At 40.1% G+C, this 27,639-nt stretch overlaps 1 protein-coding gene across 1 annotated transcript in view; it reads right to left on the bottom strand.

Moving 5' to 3' along the window:
• The window catches only part of LOC611979 (transmembrane 9 superfamily member 2-like), a 76,771-nt gene that overhangs the window by 17,366 nt on the left and 31,766 nt on the right, over positions 1 to 27,639 (bottom strand). The window contains exons 8-13 of the mRNA XM_038586617.1: positions 18,299 to 18,378; positions 14,890 to 14,995; positions 13,664 to 13,796; positions 12,523 to 12,642; positions 12,070 to 12,127; positions 3,096 to 3,255 (exon numbers count right to left, since the gene is read on the bottom strand). Of these exons, the coding sequence (XP_038442545.1) occupies positions 3,096 to 3,255; positions 12,070 to 12,127; positions 12,523 to 12,642; positions 13,664 to 13,796; positions 14,890 to 14,995; positions 18,299 to 18,378 (657 nt within the window). The remainder of the gene's footprint in view (positions 1 to 3,095; positions 3,256 to 12,069; positions 12,128 to 12,522; positions 12,643 to 13,663; positions 13,797 to 14,889; positions 14,996 to 18,298; positions 18,379 to 27,639) is intronic.

Raw genomic sequence — 27,639 nt, 5'->3', positions numbered from 1 at the left:
ATAAACTTAACCAAAGAGGTAAAAGATCTGTACTCTGAAAACTATAGATCATTGATGAAAGAAATTGAAGAGAACACAAAGAAATGGAAAAATGTTCCATGCTCATGGATTGGAAGAACAAACACTGTTAAAATGTCTATACTACCCAAAGAAATCTATACATATAATGCAATCCCTATCAAAATACCAACAGCATTTTTCACAGAGCTAGAACAGACAACCCTAAAATTTGTATGGAACCACAAAAGACCCCAAATAACCAAAGAAATCATGAAAAATAAAAGAAAACCTGGAGACATCACAGTTCCAGACATCAAGCTATATTACAAAGCTGTAGTCATCAAGACAGCATGGTACTGGTACAAAAAAAAACAGACACATAGATCCATGGAACAGAAAAGAGAACCCAGAAACGGACCCTCAACTCTATGGTCAACTAACCTTTGACAAAACAGGAAAGAATATCCATTGGAAAAGAGACAGTCTCTTCAACAAAATGGTATTGGGAAAACTGGACAGCAAGATGCAGAGGAATGAAAATGTACCACTTTCTTACACTACACACAAAAATAAACTCAGAATGGATGAGAGAGCTAAATGTGAGACAGTAAACCATCAAATCCTAGAGGAGAACACAGGCAGCAACTTCTTTGCTCAGCCATAGCAACTGCTTATTAGACATGTCGCTGAAGGCAAGGGAAACAAAGGCAAAAATAAACTATTGAGACTTCATCAAGATACAAAGATTCTGCACAACAAAGGAAACAACAAAACTAAAAGGCAGCCTACAGAATGGCAGAAATTATTTGCAAATGATATAGCTGATAAAGGGCTAGTATCCAAAATCTATGAAGAGTTTATCAAGCTCAACACCCAAAAGATAAATAATCCAGTTAAGAAATGGGCAGAAGACATGAAGAAACATTTTCCAAAGACATCCAGATGGCCAACAGACACAAGGAAAGACGTTCAACATCACTCATCGTCATGGAAATACAAATCAAAACCACAATGAAATATCACCTCACACAAGTTAGAATGGCTAAAATTAACAACACAAGAAACAGCATGTATTGGCAAGGATGTGGAGAAAGGGGAACCCTCTTGCACTGTTGGTGGGAATGTGAACTGGTGCAGCCACTCTGGAAAACTGTGTGGAGGTTCCTCAAAGAGTTAAAAATAGAACTGTCCTACCACCCAGCAATTGCACTGCTGCGGATTTACCCCAAAGATACAGATGCAGTGAAATGGCAGGACACCTGCACCCCAATGTTTATAGCAGCAATGTCCACAATAGTCAAACTGTGGAAGGAGCCTCAGTGTCCATCAAAAGATGAATGCATAAAGAAGATGTGGTCTATGTATACAATGGAATATTCCTCAGCCATTAGAAACAACAAATACCCACCATTTGCTTCAACCTGGATGGAACTGGAGGGTATTATGCTGAGTGAAATAAGTCAATCAGAGAAGGACAAACATTATATGTTCTCATTCATTTGGGGAATATAAAAAATAGTGAAAGGGAATAAAGGGGAAAGGAGAGAAAATGAGTGGGAAATATCAGTGAGGGTGACAGAACATGAGAGACATCTAATTCTGGGAAACGAACAAGGGGTAGTGGAAAGGGAGGTGGGCGGAAGGATGGGGTGACTGGGTGACGGGCACTGAGGGAGGCCCTTGACGGGATGAGCACTGGGTGTTATGCTATATTTTGGCAAATAGAACTCCAATAAAAAATATGCAAAAAAAATAGAACCACCCGGGGCAACTGGATGGTTCAGTTAAGCATCTGCCTTTGGCTCGAGTCATGATCCCAGGGTCCTGGGTCAAGCCCTCCATCAGGCTCCCTGTTTCTCCCTCTCCATCTGCCCCTCCCCCTGCTTGTGCTCTCGCTGTCTCGCTCTCTCGCTCTCTCTCTCTCAAATAAATAAATAAAATCTTAAAAAATATAGAACTACCCTAGAACCCAGCAACTGCACTACTAGGTATTTACCCAAAGAATAGAAAAATACGAACTCAAAGGGGTACATACATCTGAATGTTTATAGCAGCAATGACCACAATGGCCAAAATATAGAAAGAACCCAGATGAGTGGACATTCATCTGTCTCTCTCTTTATATATATATAGACAGACACAATGGAACATTACTCAGTCATTAAAAAGAATGAAACCTTGCCATTTGCAACCATGTGGATGGAGCTAGAATATATTATGCTAAGCTAAATAAGCCAGTCAGAGAAAAACAAATGCCATGTGATCTCATTCATATGTGGAATTTAAGAAGCAAAACAGATGAACATAGGAGAAGAGGAAAAAGAGAGAAAGAAGCAAACCATAAGACTCTTAACAATAGAGAACAAACGGAGGGTTGCTGGAGGGAAGCGGGTGGGGATGGGCATTAAGGAGGGCACTTGTGATGAGAATACTGGGTGTTAGATGTAAGTGATGAATCACTGGATTCTACTCCTGGAACTAATATTACAGTATATGTTCACTAACTAGAATTTAATTAAAATTGAAAAAAAAAGAATTTCTCTTAAAATGTGTCAGTTTTCAGACCTTTTTCTTTTTTCTGCTCTGTGTGGAACTCCAGCTCCTGTTTGATCTTGTCTGATTTCTCCCCTGCAAACTCACACTATATCTTTGTACAATCCTTTTGCAGTGTGGCCTCATTTAGTCTTTTTGGTATCCTGCTCCTTTACCCTATGCATGGAATAGGCTGACTTCAAACCTATAAACTGAACAGCTCCATTTTAGGGACTGTATCTTGGCTTTCTTCCCCTGCTATATAATCTTATTACTTTTCTGACTTTGTTAAAGTCAGCCTTCCAACAATTTATCCCTTTAATTTCATCCAACAGAGAGAGACAGAAATATAAACAATCCATAAAGTAGGAAGCCCATTAAATAGTGTCTTTTGAAGCATTACTGTGTTTCATTTTAAAAAATTTTTTAATCTTTTATTCCAAAATTATCAGTCTTCACAGTTTTCACCTATGGTATATTTTCCATTCCATGTATATACATGTATATACACATTGAGATTATTTTAGACATCAATGGTCAAAAGCAGTATTTCACAAATTTACCTTTTTCTTGCTTCCAAAGTATGCACCCAAAAATGTTAATGGTACAGAAATTCCAAACCACATCGCAAGGATACCTATGAGAGTACTGAAGGAGATGGCAGCTGATGATCCTTCCACCCAAAGGATCAGGTTCATAATGAAGAGGTCGACAAAGACGATACTAGGGAGAAAAAAATGTCGTCAGGAAACAATACACCTTCAGGAAAATGCTATAATCATATTTGATGTGAATGTCAGAACATTTTTTGGTGGGAAGGATATAATAAATGACAAGGCTAAACCCTAGGAGAATATTAAATCTCACTGTGAAAACCCAGCCATTCAGCAGGAGCTTAAACCCAATACCATATAATAAGACAGCAGTTTATTATGAGACATAATCTCCACATCCTACTCATCTTTGCACCTCCAGAGTCTAGCAGAAAATAAATAAGGTGTGGAGTAATACACCATGGAAAAACTCAATGGGCAATATAGTGAACATGATTAAGAGCATGCATATACTAAAAACAGATTTTAGAATCCTAGACTGAAATGGGCTATGAGCCTCAAGCCCAACATGTGCTCACTTAAAATGAGAGCTTAAATGAGTCACTCAAACACAACATGTCAGCTAGCTGCTCAACCTACTGGATAAATCACCAGGCACACCCAGCTACTGTGTCCTGTTTTGTTCCAGGCAAGTTTGGTCAAAGCTACAGGTAAGTATGGGTATGGGTATGGATGTGAGTGTTTCTGAAAGCCTAAAAGATGAGGTTGAAAAGGTGGGCAGAGGCTAGATTGTGGGAGGCTTTGCACATCAGGGTAAGGAACGTCGACTTGATGCTGGCAACATCAGGAAGCAGCTGAAGGGTTTTTACACTCAAAGCTCTGGGGTACATAGTGCAGTCTTCCTGGCAGATGGATCTGCAGGATGGCCAAGGACAGACCTGAGAGAAGAAAAACTAGAGACAAGGAGACTAGGTACATAGTGGTGAGCATCTGTATGATGTGGTGATGGTTAAAATGTAAATTATGTCTGTAAAAGATATGAAGCACTGAGAGTCCTTTGGTTAAAGATGGCAGATTGATATCACACATTTGGTTCTGCCCCCTCCTCAAAACTCTGATAAAAAAGTAAAGAAGCTTTAAAGTGGCATGAATAGGGGGATCCCTGGGTGGCCCAGCGGTTTGGTGCCTGCCTTTGGCCCAGGGCATGATCCTGGAGTCCCAGGATCAAGTCCCACATCGGGCTCCCTGCATGGGGCCTGCTTCTCCCTCTGCTTGTGTCTCTGCGCCTCTCTCTCTCTCTCTCTCTCTCTGTCTCTCATGAATAAATAAATAAAATCTTTAAAAAAATAAAGGGGCACGAATACATAAGGATGTCCAATACAGGAGAGAAGACATTAGCAACAAATTTTGGAAAGCAGACAGCAAATGGACAAGTAGTAACTGAGGTAGTAGAACTGGGAAACCTGTACCCCAAGTTGTCTGTAGGAAGAGCTTAGAGGCAACTCAAGTTATACTACAGAACTCCAGAAAAGTTTCAGGTGTTTGTAGCACCAGATGCCCCTGTAAGCAGGAGGGGAGGAGTGGATAAAAGTAGGATTGGTTGAAAGTCAGCCTAAGGCACTCACAGACCTTCAGATTCTCTCCCCCGCCCTGGAGAGCCAAAGAACTTCCTGGCCCCAGCAGAAGACTGAAGGTCTAGTCTCTTAGAGAAGGTCCTTAAAGCTCAGAAGAAAAACTTTAGAAAGAAAAATCTATGATTGACATCCTCAGAGAGATCAGAGGAGCCACTGCAACCATGAAGCAAGAGGACATTTTAAGGACTGGTGAGAAATACAAGAGCTCTTTTGAATTGGAAATATGACAGTGGGAATGAAAATTTCAGTAAAAGGGTTGGAACATAAAGCTAATGATATATCTTAACAATGTTAGGAGGAGGAGGATTAGGAGGAGGGCGGGGGAGGAGAAGAGGAAATGAAAACACCCTAAGCGCCCATCGAAAGATGAATGGATAAAGTAGTTGTAGTGTATATATACAGAGGAATATTATTCAGCCTAAAAATGGAGGAAATCCTACCATTTGCAACAACATGGATGGACCTCGAAGGCATTGTGCTAACGGAATTAGAGAAAGACAAAAACCATATGATCTCACTTATACATGGAATCTAAAACAAAAACAAAAGCAAACCAAATTCGGGGTGCCTGAATGGCTCAGTTGGTTTAGCATCATGACCCTAGGTTTCATACCCTAGGTTTCAGCTAGGGTCATGATGTCAGGGTCGTGAGATCCAGCCTGGTGTGGGCCCCTGCACTCAGCGGGAGGTATGCTTGGGATTCTCTTCCTCTTTCTCTCCTTCTCCCTGTCCCCTGCTCACTCGCTTGCTCCCTCTCTCTCTCTCACCCTTTAATCTCTCTCAAATCTTTGTTTAAAAAGATTTGATTTATTTATTCATAAGAGGCACACACAGAGAGAGAGGCAGAGACACAGGCAGAGAGAGAAGCAGGCTCCATGCAGGGACCCCAACGTGGGACTCAATCCTGGGTCTCCAGGATCACACCCCAGGCTGAAGGCGGCGCTAAACTGCTGAGCCACTGGGGCTGCCCTCAAATAAATCTTTACAATAAAAGCAAACCAAACTCATAAATAAAAAATATTGGACTTGTGGTTAACTGGGGCCAGGGTTGGGGGAGGAAGGTAGTCAAAAGGTACAACTGGGGCCAGGGTAGGGGGAGGAAGGTAGTCAAAAGTACAAATTTCCAGTGATAAGTACATACTGGGGACATAATGTACAACATGATACCTTCTGCTAACACTGCTCTGTGATAGATAGGGAAGCTGTTAAGAGTGTCAGTCCCAAGAGTTCTCATCACAAGGAGAGAATTGTTTTTCTTTTTCTTCTTTCTCTTCCTTTTTAGTGTATCTATATGATATGATGTATGTGAGCTGAACCTATTGTGGTCACCATTTCATAGTATATGTAAACTGAACCATCATGCTGTATGCCTTAAACTTATACAGTAATGGATGTCAATTATTTCTCAATAGAACTGGAGGAAAAAAAGAAAAAAAATGAACAGGTAAAAAATAAAGAAAAATTAGATGAACAACCCAGGCACGTGAAAAATAGGAGTTACTTTAATACACGGGCTTCTTAATATCTTTTAGGGATATTTAAGTAATTTGCTCAAGGTCAGACAGCTGAAAAGAAGCAGAGCTGGGATTCTAATTCAGGTGTGTGTGATTCTTTAAAAAGCAAGCTGTTTCCATTCCACTGTGCTATCCTAAAGCCTCCGTGGTGGGAACCCACCCTGCCAATCACATCTATCTTCTCTTCCCCCAGACGTTCCATCAAAGACCAGAGAGAGGGAATGTGGCATCAGCCACATCATGATGCACCAGGTAAGGCACTGAGGTCTCCTGTTTAGGGAATCTCTGGTTAATTCTTTAGTTGGCAGTTCTCTCAAGGTCTATTCCAGTTCTAGGATTTAATGCTGCCTTCCTATTTGCTATTTTTCTCCAATTTCTCATTCAGGATCATTTTTTTTGGATGTTCTGCATCTTTCATTATAAACCAACTTCAGCCATTTCTTCCTTCATTTTACTATATCTGCTTCACCCTCCCCCCTGAGTATATGATCTCTTCCGCCTACTAAACCTATGTCAGTAGGTACTTCTATTGTGCTTTTAAAGGCTCACACTTGCTCCTGTGGTTTGGAGCCCTTTCAAACAACAACAAATGCATCAACAGTAAACCTCCACCTTAGGTCTCATTAGTTTCTGGCATCTTAATAAGGGAGTCTGGTTTCCTATGATTTAACCATACTTCTTCAAATGTTTCTTAATACCTTTCTGCTCTAATGAATTTGTTCAGCCACAATATTCCTCTGCCAAATTTCCTAGCTTTTGAGAGGTTCATTTCAGCTGTTATCATCCCATGGCAAGAAAAATTACTTCTCACTTGACAAATCATAACCTCCCTTCTTATACATAAACTCAATTAACCCGTCTCAACAATTTCCCTTTTGAAAGTACACTCTAGAATGTTAATATGTGTTTAACAATTCTGTGACTGCCCTTCAGTTTCAAGTTTTTATATTCTAAATGGTTCTTCCTTTGTTGATATCTAATTATTTCTAGACCTTTCCATGGAATCTTAAACAGCAAAACTAAAAGGAAACCAAAGAGGTCATCTGGTTTCATCTCCTACCTGAACCACTTATCCACACATTCATCAAACATTTATTGAGTACCTATGTGTTGGGCCCTGGCATTCAAAGATAAATGAAAACCTTTGCTCTGAAAAGCTCAGCCTAGTGGGAGACAGAGATAAACAAATAAATTACAATACAACATGGGAAATGCGATAGCAGGTGATAAACACAGAACAGTAGGAACACAGAAGAGTGACCAAACATCCTTTATAGCTCACAAAACAATTTCACAATCCATTAGTTCACTTACTTCTCTGAACGACTCTGCAACACAGGCATGACAGACAAGGAAATGCACAATCAGGAAGGTTATAGGACTTCCCAAAGCCACTTTCCTAAAATTGAGGGCCTAATAGTAAGTGCTGGAGTTCAGACTTGCTTCTTTCTAATTGTAAAATAGCATCAAAGTATGCTACCTCTTCCTTTTCCTACACACCACTTTTGGGGTTACATGAAAAAAAGTATATGGTTTATCTTCCTTTCTTTAATTTCTTTTAGGGAGCATACGTGTCCCTTAGCCTAAATGCTTCTACTTTTAAATCTAAAGAAATTTTTACACTGCACAGTTATGGCAGTGTATGAGCTACTTGCATATATACTATGAGTCAATCTACCACATTCTAAGAAATAGAAATGTCAGTACCTTGTGATTCTCTCTCCCATCTACCTAAGAGAGCCCCTAAGCCACTTCAAGGAAATATGTCCTTTGTATCATGCCTGCCTTATTGCTTTAAAATAGCATTCAGTTCTACTAACAGAACTAGGAAATTGAATCTGTTCTGCATTTTTAAATTATTCACTTGATTCAGTCATACAGTAGATATTTACTGAGCACTTATTCCATATAAGGCACTTATCCTCTATATAAGGCACATGGTTACACACTGTGAAAGATATAGAAGAATAAGGCATAGTACTCACCCTCGTGAGTTTTAGAATGCACAATTAGATAAAGTATATCACAAATAACCCCAATCTAAAGAACACTGTGATAAGTGTTATAGTAATGATAATAGACGCTGTACATTCCAGAACATGGAAGTGATGGCATTTGAGCTGGGACATAAAAAAGAATAGAAATTTGGCATTGGAGGATTGCAAAGAAGTGATTACAAAAAGATGGAACAGCATGAGCAAAGGCATGACAGCAGAAGTGAAGAGTAGCTAATAACCACAGCTACCATTTATACCTAGCACTAATGCTAGGCACCATTTCCAATCCATTACACACATTATCCCATTTAATCCTCACAGCAACCTTGAAGTAGCTAATACCATGATTTGCATAGTACAGATGAGGAAAGCCAAGATGAGAGAGGTAAAATCACTTGCCCAACATCCCATAATCAGTAAATATTTTTGAAGCTCTTTTTTTGCCTTTAAAGGACAACTGCATAATGCAATCATTATAAATCTGTGTTGACAAGCATACAAAGTATTAAGATGTAATCTGTATGGCAATAACAGCAAAAAGAAGGGAGGAGGGAAAGGAGCTATATAGAAGCAAACTTTTCATATAAACTTGAAAGTAAATTGGTATTAACCCAAACCAGATTGGCATAAATTGAGACATTAATTGTAATCTGTGAGGGAACCACTAAGAAAATAATTCAAAAAAATAGAAGAAATGTCATAGGAATAAAAATGGTGCAGTAGAAAATATCTATTGAACACAATAGAAGGCAAAGATCTCAAAGAGATGCCTGTACCCCTATGTTCATTGCAGTATTTTTCACGACATGATCAAGACCTGGTAACTACAAGGAGGCAGCACTGGGAAATGAACTGCTGTGTGTGTACAGAGTGCAGAGCATAGGTGCATGCAGGCACACACATGCACATGTATGTGTGTGCGTATGTGCGTGTATATGTGTGTGATGCTAAAGCTTGTGCTAGTATCTTCTATCACTACCTCTCCACTTTTATAGTTATAAGTTGTTGTTACTGTTATTTATAATGAAATTATTTAAAAATAGGTGGGATGAGCACTGGGTGTTCCATGTTGGCAAATCGAACTCCAATAAAAAAATATACAAAAAAAAGAAAAATTTAAAAATTTAAAATTTTAAAAAAAATAAAAATATGTGGGGTGCTTGGGTGGCACAGTCAGTTAAGCATCTGACTCTTGATTCAACTCAAGTCTTGATCTTAGGGTGTAGAGACTACTTAAAAATGATAATAATAATAATAATAGTGATAAAAATAAAAAGTTAACATGTGCATATGGTATAGGATGCAAAAGCTTAAAAAAAGAATGACAAGTCTAATATAAATATTCTCCTTCACACTACTGTCCCCCAGACACCCAAAAACCCACCCAGGACACAACCACCATTACCAGTTGCTTTTCAAATTCAAAATTGTTTTTACTTTTACAAAGCTGTGGCTTGACACTGCATCATTTCACAATCCATGTAAACCTGAGCTGTGTTATTATGGATTTCTCAAATTTTTAAATTTTTCTGTGTAAAACATTCTTCAGAATTGATCCCATAGAAAACATGATGAAAGCAGCTATTGGTGCATTGCAAATGCTAATGCCTTTCAGACAATAATTATTTAATTTGACTAATCAAGCTTAGTGATATGGCATATTCTAAGTCTTTTACATCTATTTCAATGATATGACTTCTTTTTACAATAAGATAGAACATCTGTGTGATGAAAAATGGTCATTATTCATCTTAAGCCATGAAGGCAGAGTTTCAGGGGCAATTTGTGTTTCTTTCCTCTATAGTGCCTAGCATAATGCCTTAAATTTAGTAAAAACAAAACAAAAACATAATAAGTATGTTGAATGAGTAACAAAATAATACAAAGAATAGTGAATGGCTTATTGATTGGCTCTTGATTTAATATCCCTTGTATTACAATCCAGTATAATGACTTTTGCACAATGGCACTTTGTGCCTAATTTATTCAGTTTTGAATTCATCTGAGTCTTGAACTTGAAGCAACAAATATCCAAAGTATTGTCAAGGACATCACTTTTGTACATAAATGTAATAAAGCATTCACCTCAGAAAAGACCACCCATTCTAGTTCCCTTGAAAAGAGTTATAGGAAAAGCAGATGGCTCTATTCAAGGTGTCCTTAGTTTAAATATGTAAAAAATTCTGAGGTTTCTCTGTTTAATGTGCAAACTTGTAATGTTCAATCCTTTCAATGTCATATCTTTTTCCCTGGAGTTTTGAGGGAACCCAACCACGTGGAGATGAATGATTATGGATCTACAGAACCCATCACTGCACTGCATGATTTATCGCATGATACTCAGTCACAGAACATTATTAAAGCATTTTCTTTCACTTTTTCACTAATCAGAATATAATATAACTGAATTTACTATGTCTAACTTTCATTATAAGACCTCTTCCAGTTATTGTGACATACTCCTAGCATCACAGACATGGGAATTTCATAACAAATAGGAATTAAAGTACCACGTGACAAATAAGATATAATCCACTAATTTTTCCTTAAAAAAAAACCTGTCCTTCATAACATATCAAGGAAAGAATATTGGAAATGAAACATTCTATGGGCTACATTATGTCCCCCCCACCCCACCCAGTTCATATGTTGAAGCCCCAATTCACAATGTAATGGGATTTGGAGGCAAGCCTTTGGGAGGTGATTAAGCTTAGATGAGTCATGAGAGTAGGGCCTTCATGATGAGATCGATGCCTTTATGAGAAGAAACATGAGAGTTCACCATCTCTGCCTGCCATGTGGGGAAACAGTAAGAAGGCAGTCATCATCGGCAAGCCAGGAAGAGAGCTCTCACCAGGACCAGACCCTGTTGGTGCCCTGATCTCCTACATCCCTGCCTCCAGAACTGTGAGCAATCAAATTTCTATTGCTTGAACCCCACCCCAACTCCAGTCCATGGTATTTTGTTATGGTAGCCCAGGCTGACTAAGGAGATGAAACTCCCAAACTGAGTCGGCATTTCATCAGTGAGGTTCTGTGGGAAGAGCCCTGGAGGGGATGCAGAGGGGACATTCATTTATCTATAGCCTGGGGTCTGTCATTGACTTCCCATGTGACCTCGGACACTTGCTCCCTGATGTGACCACTGGTCCCACATCTCTATAATCAGGGGCCACACTGAGCTACTGGCAGCACCACCCACTCCCAATTAATTGGACAGTGACTCTACCTGGGAACTGCAGTCACTGATGACACTGCAGGAACTAGGGGAATGGGAAGAAATGATCACAGAAGCCAGTGACAAGGGGGAATAACACAAGGGAGTGCAGAAATTGCCATTCTGGGCAGCCTGGGTGGCTCAGCAGTTTAGCACCGCCTTCAGCCCAGGGTGTGATCCTGGAGACCCGGAATGGAGTCCCACATCAGGCTCCCTGCATGAAATGGAGCCTGCTTCTCCTTCTGCCTGTGTCTGTGCCTCTGTGTGTGTGTGTGTGTGTGTCTCATGAATAAATAAATAAAATCTTTAAAAAAAATTGCCATTCTAACATAATATATAATGTGAGCTGTATAACTAAGATGTGCATTTATGAAATCTGCTTCCAAACCAAAGATCAAAATTAAATACAGCAGCACCATGGCCATCTCTTTGTACCGGAGGCTATGATGTACAAATAAATGAAAGGAATGCAGATACCACAAAGGGAGAGAATGCTGGCACTACAGAAAACACAGTGGTTACCCATCTCCTTTCTACTCATTATTATCATATACAGTGATTTTTCCAAGATGGAGTCTAAAAGCCTAATTGTGTAGAGAAAAAAGAAGAAGCAATACTAACCCAGGACACAATAGTGCTGTCAACAAAAAATTTGTCTTCCAGTTAACACCTTTAAGGGCTGGGGAAGTAAAAGAAATAGTTATTATAGCAATTTATGCAGCTCACTGTACAACTACTTTATACCTAGGACACAATGATATTTTGAGAGACTGGCTAAAATGCCCCATGCAGGGTGGGGCTCAGTGGTCGAGCATCTGCCTTCCATTCAGGGCATGATCCCAGGGTCCTGAGATCGAGTTCCCAATTGGGCTCCCTGCGAGGAGCCTGCTTCTTCCTTTGCCTGTGTCTCTGCCTCTCTCACTATGTCTCTCATGAAGAAATAAATAAAATCTTTAAAAATAAATAAATAAACTAAAATGCTCCATGCAATTTTTAAATGTTTTCCTTTATGGCCTCTTAATTTCTACATTTAACACACCAACTAACTGGAATGATAACAGTTGCAGTGCTTACTCTTATACATTCTAGCGGACACATATCCAGCAGGAGTTCCCAGGAGGATCCATAACACAACAGCACAGGTCATTAGGGCACCCCGATTGGCGGGGGAAAGAAAGCCGAGGCAGGCCAGAACTAAAGGTACAGAAAAGAAATATCAAAGCAGTGACAATAACAGCCTCAGAAGCACACAAGACCTTATAATAAATTAAAGGTCCACTTTATTAAACACATTATGTGTAACAGTACACAAGGAATTTCTGTGGTATGAGTATTTCAGTAACCCTGTGAATGAATGTTATCTACTTAGCTAACAACAATTTTTTTCTTAACAAAAAAGGTGTGATTTTCAATAGCAGGCAAATGAAGTCTGTTCCCAAGACTTTGGGTCCAGTCTTTAATCTCGCTGTTTAAATACAAATTAAACAAACTCACTCACTCTTCTCTACTCCACTATCACTCCCTAAACAGCAAACCATATTTCACACCAAAATTTCCTTCCACTTCCTCTTATTCGAAGTGAGGAATTAAAAAAAAAAAGAATCAAAGCAAGACTCCACCTTAGGAAAATGTAACCTCAAGAGCTAAATTTTTAAACTATCACTGACATGTGAAACACCTAATAAGCCATATTTTTTACAGCAGCTTTGTTTATGAAAATCACCACTCTGGCTATCAAAAACTGACAAGCTCCATTTTTACCTTATAAATGAAGGCAGCCAGGGTTCATCAGCTGTTCTAAGACTACTAAAGAGGCCATTCTGTGTAGACATTTAAAGACCAGCACCTAGGCTTACCATATTTCAAAATGCTAGTCGTTAATTATGAATTCCCTTAGTCCACATAAAAAATATGCTTCTACCCTCATGCTGATTTTCAAGAAAGCATCTGTTTTACAAGGCAAGGTATATGTGTATTGGACATTACAATAAATTATTCAGAACTGAAGAAGCCCTGAAAGGTCCTTGACATAGGAATACATTTAGACTTGTATCCTTAATTTGAGAAAATGAAAATATAAGTACTATAAAACACACATTTTCTTAAACTTTAGGTATTCTCAAAGTCATTTTGCACACATGGATCAAAATTGGACATATGCCAGCAGTTGACTAAGAATGTTTAAGACAATACCTATTGATCTTAGCCTACTCACATAAGGTAACAAATGTCATGATCAAAATTTGTGTTCCTTGGCCCAGGAAAACCGACAGCAACATTCTTCTCTTTGGAGGTCTGAATACATCTCCATGAACCAGCTTCCAACCAAAGTCCTCCTGGATGTCTTCCTGCATATGAGAAAGACATGTGTATAACACATGTATGTGTGTAAACACACACTATTACAGAAAGTTACCAAAACTCTGAAAATTAGATGAAAATTAATTTTCCTCTAAAGACAGACTAACTGGAAACCAATAGCTCACTTTGGATACTCTGGAAGGTAAGTGATCCTGCCATAGATAAATTGCTCCCTAGCTCTATGGTTTGCACTAGGGGGAATGTGTTCATCATATAGGGCACATACCTGGCTTAATTTCATGAAGAAAGCAAAATGATTTAACATACAGAAGGAATTCAACCAATTTTACAGAGATCTAAAATTCACCAATACGCAAATGATTATAAGTCAAAACAGTATAAATGAGATAAAATAAATTTAACCTAAAGGACAGTATTTTGCAATGTTTAGTACATTTATCTCATGCTCCAAATTAATGAAAACCTTAAATAATAATATTTTGGAAGTTCAGAAACACATAAAAAGGAATAGAACCAGAGTTGATAACAAATACTTCTCTAGGGCGGTTCAGTCAGTTAAGCAACTGCCTTTGGCTCAGGTGATGATCCCGGGGTCCTAGGATCAAGCCCTGTATCCATCTCCCTGCTCAGTGGGGAGTCTTTTTCCCCCCTCTCTCCCTCTGCCCCTCCCCTTGTTCATGCTCTCTCTCTCTCTCAAATAAATAAAATTTAAAAAAACACAAATACTTCTCTAATAACCTTACTTGTACTTTTTAAGGATCTATACAACTCCATAATTTCTGATTTGGTATAAGAGGCAAAGTGACTAGACATTGAAAACGTGCTGTATTCAAGGTATTACTCTAAGTAAAAATATAATATTGGCAGCCCGGATGGCTCAGCAGTTTAGCGCCGCCTTCACCCCAGGGCCTGATCCTGGAGACCCGGGATTGAGTCCCACGTCGGGATCCTTGCATGGAGCCTGCTTCTCCCTCTGCCTGTGTCTCTGCCTCTCTCTCTCTCTGTCTCTCGTGAATAAATAAATAAAATCTTATATATAGTCAATATATATTATATTGACAACTGGGCAGAGTAGGCATTTAAATATGTGCTGAATCAAATATGTGCATTTTTACTTACAGGATTTATCTGATTGTATCTGATAATGTCTCTGTGGAGAGTCCTTAATAGAATCATAGCCACCATCCCAGATAAGAAGAGAATGATAACAAAGGAATTCATAATACTGGAAAATTTAAGGAAGAAAAAGAGAGACAGAAGTTAAATCTCAAGTTCCTTTCCTGAACAGGACAAAGAAAATGTGTGTACATATAAAAGAAAGACATTCAAATTATCATTATCTCGATCAGTTTTCCAAGGTTAAACTTAAAATCAAGTGCTGAATATATCAATATATTAAATGAACGTAAAGCTCTACCACAAAAGTGTATTACAAATAAAGCAGTAGAAGCAACACTATTATTCTTAAGGGGATTTTAGAATTATTTTTAAGAGTACATTCGCAAAAAGAAGTGAGAAGTGTATAAGAACAATAACAGAAACTCAGTTCCAGAGTATGGAACTGAGAATGAAAATTCAGGAATCAAGGTTGAAATAATGGCTAACTTCTTAGCTGACAGACCAAGGTTGTACTCTCTTTATCATTCTATGAGCTCAGGGTAATGATCCTATGGACAACTTACGTACCAGCTCTTACTATTTCTAAAACTAAAATTTGGGGGCACTTGGATGGCTCAGTCAGTTAGGTGTCTGCCTTCAGCTTGGGTGATGATCCTGGGGTCCTGGGATCGAGCCCCACATCTGTCTCCCTACTCAGCCGGGAATCTGCTTCTCCCTCTCCCTCTACCCCTCCTCCAACTCGAGCATGCTCAGTGTCTATCAAATAAATAAATAAAACCTTTAAAAATAAATAAATAAATAAATCTAAAACTAAAACTTAAAAATTATCCCCAAATCAAAACCAGTGCCTCTGCCATCCCACCACCCAGCCAAACCCAGACACATCAACAAGGTTTCACCGGAATCTCTGAAAAGACCAGCATTGTTTTTAGAAAGGTGCCAATAAGATGATTGAGGTTTACAATGGCCAAGGTAGAGATGGTGGTGGGGAAGGCCAAAATAGGTGAAGCAGGTACACACTTCCAGTTACAAAATAAACAGGTCACTGGTGGTTACCATAGGGGAAGGGGGCTAGAGGGATGGGCAAAATGGGTGAAGGAGAGCGGGAGGTGCAGGTTCCCAGTTAATGGCATGAATAAGTCATGGGGTTGAAAGGTACGGCATAGGGAATATAGTCAATGGTGCTGTAATAGGGCTCAATGGAGTCAGATGGCAGCTACACTTGAACAAAGCACAGCATAACCTATAAACTTGTCCAATTACCATGTTGTACACCTGACACTAGTGTAACATTGTGTGTCAACTATACTTTTTGATATAAATAAGTAAATAAGGTATCCCTGGGTGGCGCAGCGGTTTGGCGCCTGCCTTTGGCCCAGGGCGCGATCCTGGAGACCTGGGATCGAATCCCACGTCGGGCTCCCAGTGCATGGAGCCTGCTTCTCCCTCTGCCTGTGTCTCTGCCTCTCTTTCTCTCTGTGTGTGACTATCATAAATAAATTTAAAAAATTTAAAAAAATAAAATAAAATAAAATAAATAAGTAAATAAGCAAGCCCTGGGGATAAAAGGTACAGTACAGGGAATATAGTCAATAATATTGTAATAACTGCGTATGGTGACAGATGGCAACTACACCCATCACGGTAAGCATTTTGTAAAGTATAGGACTGTCAAATCAATATGCGGTACATCCGAAACTAATAATACTGTACGTCAACTGTACTTCAATTAAAAATTTTTAAAAAGATGATTGATGTCTAAAATGTCTGTTAAATGTAAGTAAATTAGCTCGCGACAGAAACTAAAGCATGTTCTTCATTACACTATAAATATCAATACTACGAGACATTAGTCCCCACAATGTATCTGGAGGCCCTCTGCTTTCACAGTCCCTTTGGAGAAACCATTTACATAAATTTTATCTGAAGAGACTTCTGGGGGTGTAACAAAATTGGACCTTCACAGTTGCCCAAACAAAAGACTCTGTGGAAAAGCTACAATATGACCATAATAATGAAGATGAGAAGGAGGAGGGAGAGCAGGAAGAGAAGGAACAAATCTAGAAAAATAGGAGTGGGAGATGCTGTTCTCACTTTTTTAAAAGATTTCTTTGTTTAGAGAAAGAGAGTGCAGGTGAGGGTGGGAGAGAGGCAGAGGGAAAGGGAGAGAGAATCTCAAGCAGACTCCCCGCTGAGCATGAAGTCCAATAAGGGGCTCAATCCTTCGACTCCGAGATTATGACCTGAGCTGAAATCAAGAGTCTGTGGCTTAACCAACTGTACTACTCAGGCACCCTGCTATTCTCACTTTAAACGCAATGGCAATAGAAAAAAATCATCTTGAAGGCCCATACTCACCTTTCCTCACTTACAGTTTTACTTTTCTAGTCATCTTCCATCCCACATCGAGCACCCTGACCTCAGCCCTTTGCTCAGCCCTTTGCCACAGTAATGCCCAATCACCACCTTCTCAGCTGGTCCATCCCTCTGTCTCAGGCTGAAAAGTCTCACTCTGGTTTGGACCAGATTCCTGAGGAATCCAACACTTTCACTCTGAATCCACCAGAGAACATAGTGAGCTTCGTGGGAGCAGAAGCCTGCAGGCCTCTCTCACTGTCCCAGGGCCCAGCAGAGCGCCCAGCCCCCTAACAGACCCTGGGCAAGAAGGCCAGCCGAATGAGCCCCCTTTCACTCGCACACCTTATCTCCACACAGTCCTCTCTGTCGTCTGACCTGCTGGCAGAATGTCCCCTTGACGAGTTTTGGTTTCTCATCTGTAATCCCTTGCCCTTTCTCCTGGCTGTCTTCTCCAACTCTTAGGCATCCCAACCTGCATGTACCCCAGCTGCTCACTGCTTTGCCCCCTCTCGGTTTCGCTCAGACTTTCTGAACCCGGGATCAAGTCCCGCATCAGGCTCCTGGCATGTCTCTCATGAATAAATAAATAGAATCTTTTATAAAAATAAAAACTAAATAAAAATATATATGTACAGGGGTGCCTAATGGCTCAGTCAGCTAAGCATCTGACTCTTGATTTCTGCCCAGGTTATGATCTCAGGGTCCTGGAAATGAGCCCTGCATCAGGCTCCACACTGACCAGGGAGTCTGCTTGACATTCCCTCTCCTTCCCCTCCCCCTGCTCAATCTTTTATTTATTTATTTATTTTATTTTCTTATTTTATATAATCTGTATTATATATACAGATATATATATTTATATATATCCCCCCACTCAAGCTACATATTCTTCATTTCATAAAGTATGTTACCTAGGGGTGCCTGGCTGGCTCAGTCAGGGGAGCACATGACTTGATCTCAGGGTCGTGAGTTCAAGCTCCATGTTAGGGGTAGAGATTACTAAAAATAAATAAATAAAATTAAAAATAAAAGATATAACTAAAATACTCACCTAAACCACTGAATGTTGGTATGAGGCATGGACTCCAAAATATAATCCCATCTAGATGCCCACCTGATGTTTTTGTTTTCCTAAAAAAACAAAAAATATACAATTATATGACCAAACTTTCACTGACTTCTTGCTAGTTATAATGCTAAAACAGACAGAAAGTTATTCTGCATGTACTTTCTCCATTTCTTTACTGCTAACTTCATGGAATAATGAGATATACCATGGCATTTTTATCTTCTTTTTATTAACTGGTATTCTTCTTCATTCCAGAAAGGGACTAGGAAGAAACAAATTTTAGCTTGCTGCTGTTCACCAGAAGTAGCATTCTTTAAAAAAAAAAAAAAAAAAAAAAAAAAAACAGACTATTTATGGGCACTTGGAGGACTCAGTCCGTTAAGCTTCTGCCTCCAACTCAGGTTGTGATCTTAGGATCCTGGGATCGAACCCACATCAAGTCCCACATTGGGCTCTCTGCTCAGTGGGGAGCCTCTTTCTCCCCCTGCCCCTCCCCCTACTCGTACTCACCCTCTCAGATAAATGAAAATTTTAAAAATAAAACAAAGCATCTATTTAAAGTAATCTCTACACCCAATGTGGGTCTTGAACTCACAACCCTGAGATTAAGTCCCGTGCTCTTCTGCCTGAGCCAGCCAGGCAACTCTGCATTTTTATGTTAAGTCTTTTGAGATGTAGTAGCAATAAGTTTATAAAAGATGCTTTGTTTTCAACTTTTGTAATTTTCAATACTGAATAAACCACAAAAAAATACAATTAAACAATCAGGCTGTTTTTCCTGATGTGTGATCAAATTCAAACTGTCAGTAGCTTTTTTCTTAAGATTTTATTTATTTATTCATAAGACACAGAGAGAGAGAGAGAGAGAGAGAGAGAGAGAGAGAGAGAGAGAGAGAGAGGCAGAGACACAGAGGGAGGAGCAGGCTCCATGCAGGGAGCCCGATGCGGGACTAGATCCCGGGACTCCAGGATCATGCCCGGGGCTGAAGGCAGGTCCTCAACCACTGAGCCACCCAGGCATCCCATATCAGTAGCATTCTTATAAAATATCCCCAGTAGATGAAAATCTTAACTGGTAATCCGCAGTAAATACTTACACCATTAATACAGAGTAATCACCCCTCAAATCAATAACATGCTCTTAGCAAAAGGAAAATGCTGGTACAAATAGACCAAGTAGTATTTGAAATGACTTAGGTGTTTTTTTCTGAAGTTTAGAGTTGGAGGATGGAGAAACTCAATGTGCACTGCTTTTCTTTTTCTTTCTTTCTTTTTTTTTTTTTTTCATAAGTAAGCTTCATGCCCAGCACAGGTCTTGAACTCAAAACCCTGAGATCAAGAGCTGCATCCAGCCAGGTGTCCTTAATGTGTACAACTTTAAAAAAACAACCCTAAGGGGCACCTGGCTGGCTCAGTCAGTAGACCATGCATGCAACTCTTGATTTTAGGGTTGTGAGTTTGAGCCACACGTTGGGTGTGGAGCTTACTTAAAAATATAAAAATTTATAATAATCTAAATGATAGATTTTCATTGGGTTTTAATTCAACAGTGGATTTTAGTTAAAACCCGATGACCAGGTGATCGCAGTTAACATTACCAGTGACGGGGTATGTTGACATCAAGTGCCTTCTAATGTACAGTATCACTTCTGCAGTATAATCTCTGAATGAATGTATGGCCTGAGCCTGGTCATAAAGAACCATCAGACAGACCCAGATTAATGGTCATCCTGCAGATTGTAAAGTCTTTATAAAAATTTCAAGGATGTGAAAGACAGAGAAAGATGGAAGAACTGGTCTGGATTGGAGATCAGAACTAAACAACACATAATCCTGCATGGTATCTCAAACCACAAAGGGAAAATGTGACATTGTTGGCCAGCCAGTGACATTTGAATGGATGGATGTGGACCAGATGGTAATGTGATACCAATGCATGATTTGGAGAGTTATGTGCTAGTTATATGCTATGCTAATAGGAAAGTGATCTTTTTATTTTTTTATTTTTTAAGACTTTATTTATTCATGAAAGACACAGAGAGAGAGAGAGGCAGAGACACAGGTAGAGGGAGAAGCAGGCTCCACACAGGGAGCCTGATCTTGGGTCTCCAGGATCACGCCCTGGGCTGAAGACAGCGCTAAACCCCTGAGCCACCCAGGCTGCCCGGAAAGTGATCTTTTTAGGGGAAAGACTGGAGTGTTTAGGAATGATAGAACACCTACCTCTCTAAAGATTCAGAAAAAGGCTAATACTAATGGACGCACAGAGAAGGGTGAACAAAGCAGCAAATGAGTTAAACGGTAACAATTGGGGCATCTGATTTAAAGGGACTATGGGGGTTCTTTGTATTGTTCTGGCGATCTTTCTGTAGTCTGAAATTGTTTCAAAATAAATTATTATGTAAAGCCTATCAGGAAATCAGAATTTATAGACAAATCAAGGGATAAATACTCATTGCATAAAAGAATGTATCCTAGCCATTCTATTATAATATAGTTTCTATAGTAAAATGTGACTTGATTTGTATGAATCTGAATTACAGGCATCTTCTTCACCATCTGAATTACAGGCATCTTCTTCACCAGCCTATCTATTGCCTTAAGCAAGATAACTCATATCAAGCCTTTCAGAAAGGAGAGATACTTTCAAATACGCAACATGAAGTTTGGATTTTAAATACAAAGAAAGCCTAGAGAAATCTGCAGTGGTGAAACCTAACAGTTTTTGCACCAAACATTGCCATCTGCTGGAAATAACAGGCCATAACACATATTACTCTTCCCTAAGAAAGTAAGAAACTACTGAAAGATCCTAAGGCACCTTTGAGAACAAATTGATCAATGCAGACAGATAACTAAGTGGTGGAACCTACTTCTTAATCCACCAAAAACTCCTGAGTTATTCTGCTTCTTTACACACCAGAGTTTCAAAATCTTTTATAAGACATAACAATTCTCATAAAATCCCATGAGGTAAACAAGTCTTTAGTGTTGTTTATATTACAGGCACAAGCAGCAGAGGTAGAAACAAAGACAGGACTCGAGTCCTGACACAATATTTCACCATGGATCTTACTCAACAAACATGCAGGGCCTCCAAGAATCCAATGGGCAGTTAGCTAAGGCTTCTTCTAGTCCAGATGTTTTCAACTGGGGGAGCAGCACCCCCTAGAGGGCATAATGAAAATGTGCAGGGATGCTTCTGGAATTTGCAGCATAGGATGCCAGACTTCCTGCAGTGCCCTCAGAGACCAGCCCCCCAAAGAATTAAGAAAAACGTCCAAAATGCACCATCCAATGTAGTGTGAGTGAAAAACTGCTGATGATTATTATCCATGCCTGGATTCTAATTCCATTGCACAGATAAAGTATTCTTTACACGTTTTTAATATACATTGACTTTTTCGTGGAATGCAACTACCATGTAAATTGAAGGGAAAGGGTGCTATGTTTGCTTTGAAACTTTTCTTACAGTATTTTTTCAGGTAATCTCTCTCCCCAATATGGAACTCACAACCCCAAGATCGAGAGTAGCATGCTCTATCGACTGAGCCAGACAGGCACCCCTGGATTGAAACTTTACCAAAATTGATCAACATTTCAAGATATCATGCCATCATTTGGAAATATGTGGTACTTGCGCTACCAATGTACAAGTCTTGTATTCATCTACATCCACAGCTGTCACATTTGCAGTGATCATACACATTGGCGCAGGCACCAGAAATGGGCTGAAATATGCACTGAACTACATGCTATTTTATTTGAAATTATTTTCCTTTTATTTTGTTATAATTAGAGTGTTATACTGATGTTTATTAAAACCATGCATATAGACAGGTTCATACAGTACCTATAAATACGAATTGACAGTAGTAAAGGGAAACTGCCAAAACATTTGATATTAAAATAGGACGTCAGGGGTGCCTGGGCAGTTCAGTCAGTTGAGCATGTCTGACTCTTGGTTTCAGCTCAGGTCAGGAACTCAGAATTGGATCAAGAACCCACGTGGGGCTCCGAGCTCAGCACAGAGTCTGCTTCCCCCCAGCTTCCCCCTGCATACACACATACGCTCTCTCTCTCTGGCAAATAAATAAAATTTTTAAATAGATAAATAAATAAATAAACAAACAAACAAATAAGGACATCAATGTGATAGGGTTGAGAACTACTGATCCATTTCAACACTCTCATTTTATTATGGAGAAACTGAAGTCCAGAGAGGCAAATGAACTTACTCAAGGTCACATTATGAGTCTGAGGCCAGCTAGCACCAAAATACCAAAATTTTCCGCTTCGCAATTCAGTTAGTGGCCCATGCTGCCTACAAATCAAGAATGTATTTTGGAGGGGGAGGGAAAACAATGCTATAAATGTGGCGAGGGTCCCAGGATGGCCCACCTATAAAGCTTATACAACTCACATACATGGCCAAAAATACTGGGATTAGAGTGAAACAAAAAAATATTTGGTTGGTAGTACAAAAACAGTAAGTGGGGCACCTGGGTGGCTCAGTGGTTGAGTGTCTACCTTCAGCTCAGGTCGTTATCCCAGGATCCTGGGATGGAGTTCCAAATCGGGCTCCCTGCAGGGAAACTGCTTCTTCTTCTGCCCATGTCTCTGCCTCTTTCTCTGTGTCTCTCATGAATAAATAAATAAAATATTTTTAAAAATAAAAAGAAAAGAAGTCCAGCTCAAGGCCTCTCTCTTATAAAGCCTTCCTGGCCAATTCACCCACCATGATGCCTTCCCATTTTAAAGTCACACCATGTATTACAGATGCAGTATTAAGAGCCTGGACTCTCTAGTCAAACAAAACTTGGTTTATAATCCTTTACATTGGTGACATGGGGCAAATGACTTTCCTCCTATGAGTCTCAGTTTTATTTTCTATAAAATGGAGATTTAAAATAGTACCTGCTTTCAGAGGACTATTGTGAGAAACAAAGTTAAAGTAGGTACTTTACAAAAATTCCCATGCCAGGCATATAATAGGCACTCGATAAATATTTGTCATATAAATGGATGAATAAAAGGTCTTCATTCAGATGGGTTTTTTTTCATTCAGATGTTAATCTTTATGACCCATCCTGCCATAACTGCTGAACAAATTTGAAATGCAAACCCCAAACTTTATACCCATTTGGGAAAATGAATCACTTTCTGAAAGCATAAAGTGCACAAAATGCGTAAAAAAACAAAAAGGCAGACTTTCTTAAACTAAAAATGATATTGCCTCTGGACCTTTCTGCAGCTAGTGGCTGCCTGACCAGGGGCTCAGGCCCACAATCTCAGCTGATGACCATGGGCTCTGCTTCCAAATGGCAACTTGCAGGTGGCTGCAGGGGAGATACAAGGAGGTCTAAGGTGATAGAGGAAGGCCAGAATGATGGAGGTCACAACCAAGGTGGCTGAGGAGCCCCAGCTCCTGCATGGCACTAACATCTATAAGTGGCTTGACACGTGCATGAAGTTCAGCTTCCCATCCATGTCCCCCGGGGCCTGGTCCCTGTGTCAGGATCACACCTCTCCTCCCCTGCTGACCCCGAGAATGACTCTGTGTGCCCGAGGTACATGGGAGGCTTCCACAGTCTGCCCGAGGGTGAGACAGTGTCGTTCACCCAACCCAGGGCCAGGAATCAATCCATGTTGCAGGACCTGGTAGGATTTTCCGTGCTGGGATGGAGAAACAGCAAAAAGAGGGAAAACATGTGCAAGCACGGGCCAAAGGGGAAACTCCCAGGAAATGTGAAGGTCTAGATCTTTGCCAATAGGGTAGCCCCTCATCACACGTGGTTATTCAGCACTCACAATGTGGCTGGTCTTAAGTGAGATGAGCTGCAGGTATAAAATATATGCCACATTTCAAAGACTTGGTACAAGATAAGAGAACCTAAGGTATTTCTTTACCAAAACAAGTGCTATACAAATGCAGCATTCTCGTTAATAAGTGTGTTCCTCACAGGGGTATAGGTTATCAGTTCTGACACTACATGTATGCTAAGGTTGAACAAATAAGTCCACATATTGTAGATGATAGGGGCCAGGTTTCTCAGTGTCAGAAAAGAAAAGTTACCAATGCGCAAGGGGAGAGGGCTAGCCCGAACACTGCAGTGGCTTACAGTCACAGATACTGGTATGAACTCATGTTCATGTATTTCGTTATCCACTCACTTACTTTTATACTTTTCCATTTGTGATTAATAAGTCATCTGTGGAGTGCTACTTTGCCACTGTGAGAGTAACCAGTTTTCCCAATAACTGTTCACCTCCAATTTTTTTTAAAGATTTGATTTATTCATGAGAGACACACAGAGAGAGGCAGAGACACAGGCAGAGGGAGAAGCAGGCTCCATGCAAGGAGCCTGATACAGGACTCAATCCCAGGAATCCAGGATCAGGCCCTGGGCCAAAGGCAGATGTTCAACCACTGAGCCACCCAGGCATCCCCGTTCACCTCCAATTTTAACATCCATTGATAACATTGACCTGAATCGATTATTTAATTGGAGGGTGAAAAATAGTAGTTTTCAAATTAAATTTCCACTTCAAATAGTCATTACCACTGAAGGTATTCAACAAATGAAGACAGAATAGTTGAAAAAATCCTTCATAAGCCGTAATGCAGTTTATTTTTTATTACAGTTACCAATGTATGAAGCTTTGCTTCTTATTTGTCTACTGAAAGCTCAAGCTATCTTATAGGTTAAATAAGATTCTGTGAGCTACTCTAAGATGCAACAACCATATACACTTAGGAGATCCAAAGTGGCAACCACAATGCAATATAAATTATACTCCAGAAGAGTACTCCAGAGCCAAGTGTGGCTGTAAAATGCCGAGTTAGACTCAGTCAAAAGGTTTCTTTATTAGGAGACTTTTAAATATTTTACTAATGTGCTTTGTGAAGCTAAGAAAGGAAGTAGTAGAAAGGCACTTGACTGACTCAGTCAGTTAAGCATCAACCTTCAGCCCAGGTCATGATCCTGGGGTCCTGGGATCAAGTCCTGCATAGGGCTCCCTGCTCCTTGGGGAGCCTGACTCTCCCTCTGCGTCCCTCACCCCCGTGTCTCTCATGAATAAATAAAATCTTTTTTAAAAAAGGAAGTAGTAGAAAGTAGCATTTTCCAAACTTATTTGACTAGTGTTCCAGGGAATGCACTTTGAGAAATGTTGATATCTATCATTATCACTGGGTCAAAAAAGCATTTTTCAACTCAAGACAATAAAATGAACAGCACTAGAAATATACATCACCACTCCTCCTGACCTCCTCCACCTACAACAGCAACATTCTGGTGTTCAGATGCACGCATGAGCTACTGTTGTGTGAGACATTTATAAATCACATGTTCCAGGACACCTGGGTGGCTCAGCAGTTGAGCATCTGCCTTCAGCTCAGAGTGTGATCCTGGGGTCCTGGGATCAAGTCTCGCATCATGGTCCCTGCAGGGAGCCTGCCTCTCCCTCTGCCTGTCTCTGCCTCTGTGTGTGTGTGTGTCTCTCTCTCATGATTAAATAAATAAAATCTTTAAAAATAAATAAAGAAATCACATGTTCCTGTATCCACCAGAAGGAATAGGAAACACTGTGTGTCTACTATGGGCTGGGCCCTATGCTAAACCTTTTATGTTAGTTCACACATTTCTGATAGTAATCACAGGAGGCGATTATTTTATCCCCATTTTACAGGTTAGGAAAAAGAGGTGAGAAGTACCCTGTCCAAGGTTCACACAGCGAGTACATGTCAGAGCCAGAATTCAAACTCAGGAATGTCTGGTTCTTTCCACAGTGCCACTTCTTGAAGCTAAGGGCCTTCTAAGCACCCTAAAGGAGCTTCCATGGGAGAGGGAAATAATTCCCTCTTCTGGAAGAGCTTCCAGGATATGGACCTGTTAAGATACAAGGGGTTGGGACCTAACCAAAATAAGGAAATTTCCCCAATCCTCCCTTTTGGCATAGCTACATCTGAACTTGTACTTCAACTTTTAACAGCCACAGTTGCTTCCTGACAGGCAGACAGTCCACTAGCACTATACCATGTAGGCTCCTGGTATGAACCTGAACCTCAATTTAGATGTGCTCTCCCTTGGCTTTTACTATACTATAAACATAAAAGTTCCTACATTTAACTTTTTTTAAGTAGGCTCCACACCCAACGTGGGGCTTGATCTCACAAACCTGAGATGAAGAGTCACTCTACCGACTGAGCCAGCCAGGTGCCCTCCTACATTTAAATTTTTAACACCTGATGAATAAGTGATAAATATGTAGAAGGGCTTCAGTTTTTTGATCAACTGCTGATAGTAGCTTAGACTCAATAATATTCTCAATCACTGGAGAAGGGTTATTTTCCTTTCTTTGGGGTATATTTCACTTTCTTCCCCCAGATTACACTTGCGTATTTCATCCAGAGATCAGAGGGCTGACTGGACTATACTACTTTGGGTAAACCTCGGGATGTAGGATCAGGTAATCCTGATCTCTAGCTGGACAATCTAAAGTACACACACACACACACATCTCTAACATAAACGTTTCTCGTTTTCTTCACAGTAACTCTGCAGACAGGAAATAGAATAGACCTTTAATACAGAAAGCCAGAATGGTGGAGTAGAAAAGCTATGAGTCTGGGGGCTAGACAGACCTGAGTTTGAATATCAATTCCACCTTCTGCCTGCTATGATCCTGAGAAAATTACTTCCTCTCACTGGGCTTTGGTATCCTCATTTATAAAATGGATATAACCATGGGGATCCCTGGATGGCTCAGTGGTTGGGTGTCTGCCTTTGGCCCAGGGCGTAGTCCTGGAGTCCCGGGATGGAGTCCCACATCAGGCTCCCTGCATGGAGCCTGCTTCTCTCTCTGACTGTGTCTCTGCCTCTCTCTGTGTGTGTCTCTCAAATAAATAAATAAAATCTTTAAAGAAAAATAAAATGGATATAAGCACATAGGTGATACACAGGGACAAAAGCAAGGCATCCCCAACCCGGAATGGCTTTAAGAATGAGATTAGGAAAAAATCCTGTTGTAATGGTTGTCAGGCCATCTATAGAAATGACACAAACGGAGCAAAATTTGTAAATATTTATTTTTTTTTAATTTTTTAAACTTTTTTTTTAATTTTTTTATTTATTTATGATAGTCACACAGAGAGAGAGAGAGAGGCAGAGACACAGGCAGAGGGAGAAGCAGGCTCCATGCACCGGGAGCCCGACGTGGGATTCGATCCTGGGTATCCCGGATCGCGCCCTGGGCCAAAGGCAGGCGCCAAACCGCTGCACCACCCAGGGATCCCAAAATTTGTAAATATTTAAAGAAAT

This window comes from Canis lupus, chromosome X, assembly GCF_011100685.1.
Source record: "Canis lupus familiaris isolate Mischka breed German Shepherd chromosome X, alternate assembly UU_Cfam_GSD_1.0, whole genome shotgun sequence".
Lineage (NCBI taxonomy): Eukaryota > Metazoa > Chordata > Mammalia > Carnivora > Canidae > Canis > Canis lupus.
The sequence above is the reverse complement of the archived record's forward strand: the minus strand, read 5'-3'. Positions and strand labels throughout refer to the sequence as shown.